Below are 1,005 nucleotides of genomic sequence, written 5' to 3'. Positions count from 1 at the left end.
GGTCGGTACCCTTAAAAGTACCGAGTTCGGTACCCAACCCTAGCTATTAGCCTGTGTAAAGTGTGATTTCTAGCAGAAGACTCACCCTGTATTCTCCCAGAAGGCTTTGCAGCTCGAGGCGATGTTCCTCAGCCACCTCTCGCCCTCCGCTCAGCTCTAATTTTGGCAGGAACTGACGCAACGTAGAGATGCAGTAGCGGTTCCAGCGCGTGGGGTGACGCGGACGCCATTCCATGATCCTCTCCCTCAAAACCTTCTCTATCCTACAGCACAGGAGCACAGAAGCTCAAGCTCATTTCATCAGATATGTGTCCCTCAATGACTGGTGCGTGTTTGATTCAAACGAACCTGTCTTGTAACTCAACAGCAGCTGCTCTGTCCGTGTGTCTGTACACCAGGCCCTCCGGCTGAAAAACATGACTCAAAATCAACAATTTGGCCCAAAATGGCAAGAAACGGCTGCAGATTAGACGTTACTTCAGAAAGTGATTTTAAGATCCAGCAGAATCACTGGGATTCTTCAGCTGGGTTCAGTTAAAGGGTGACCCGTTACATCAAGGCCTGTGATTGGTGGAGCCGTCCTCACCTGCACACTAGAGAGGCCGGGATCAGGGAACGATCGCGAGAAAAACGCTTTCCAGAGATTTGGCTTAGAGACGTCAAAACTCATTCTCACAGGTGCAGCGTATGGCTGGATATTAAACCACACCTGAGACACACGGACAGATAAAACTAAAATAAAAACCAATAAAATTACCATACAGTATTTTGTTTATCATATCACATAAAATAAATGCCAAGCTTTGCCAGAAATTGTTTTTTTGTGCACAAACAAATGACTGGTTTGGAAAAAGTATGATTTTTTTCAATATATCTGAAAAAGTCTCTTCTGCTTAACCAGGCTACATTTATTTGATAAAAAAATCCCGTAAAAACAGTGATGTGAATTTATATTTTTGTGTAAATTGTGAATAGAAAGATCAAAACAAAAGCATTTATTTAAAA

General features: G+C 43.2%; 1 protein-coding gene across 1 annotated transcript; it reads right to left on the bottom strand.

Annotated features, from left to right (window-relative positions):
* Window positions 1–85: 85 nt before the first annotated feature.
* On the bottom strand, window positions 86–708 carry LOC107735818 (coiled-coil and C2 domain-containing protein 2A-like; the record flags this gene model as incomplete). Its single annotated transcript, XM_016547392.1, has 3 exons — window positions 587–708; window positions 349–407; window positions 86–263 (listed from the first exon to the last, which is right to left on the bottom strand). Coding segments are annotated over exons 1-3 (321 nt in total), but the record flags the coding sequence as incomplete, so codon positions are not given.
* Window positions 709–1,005: the final 297 nt, after the last annotated feature.

Source organism: Sinocyclocheilus rhinocerous, unplaced genomic scaffold, assembly GCF_001515625.1.
Source record: "Sinocyclocheilus rhinocerous isolate Xijiao unplaced genomic scaffold, SAMN03320098_v1.1 C36319895, whole genome shotgun sequence".
In the NCBI taxonomy this organism is placed as follows: Eukaryota; Metazoa; Chordata; class Actinopteri; order Cypriniformes; family Cyprinidae; genus Sinocyclocheilus; species Sinocyclocheilus rhinocerous.
This window is presented reverse-complemented; position numbering and strand designations above follow the sequence as displayed.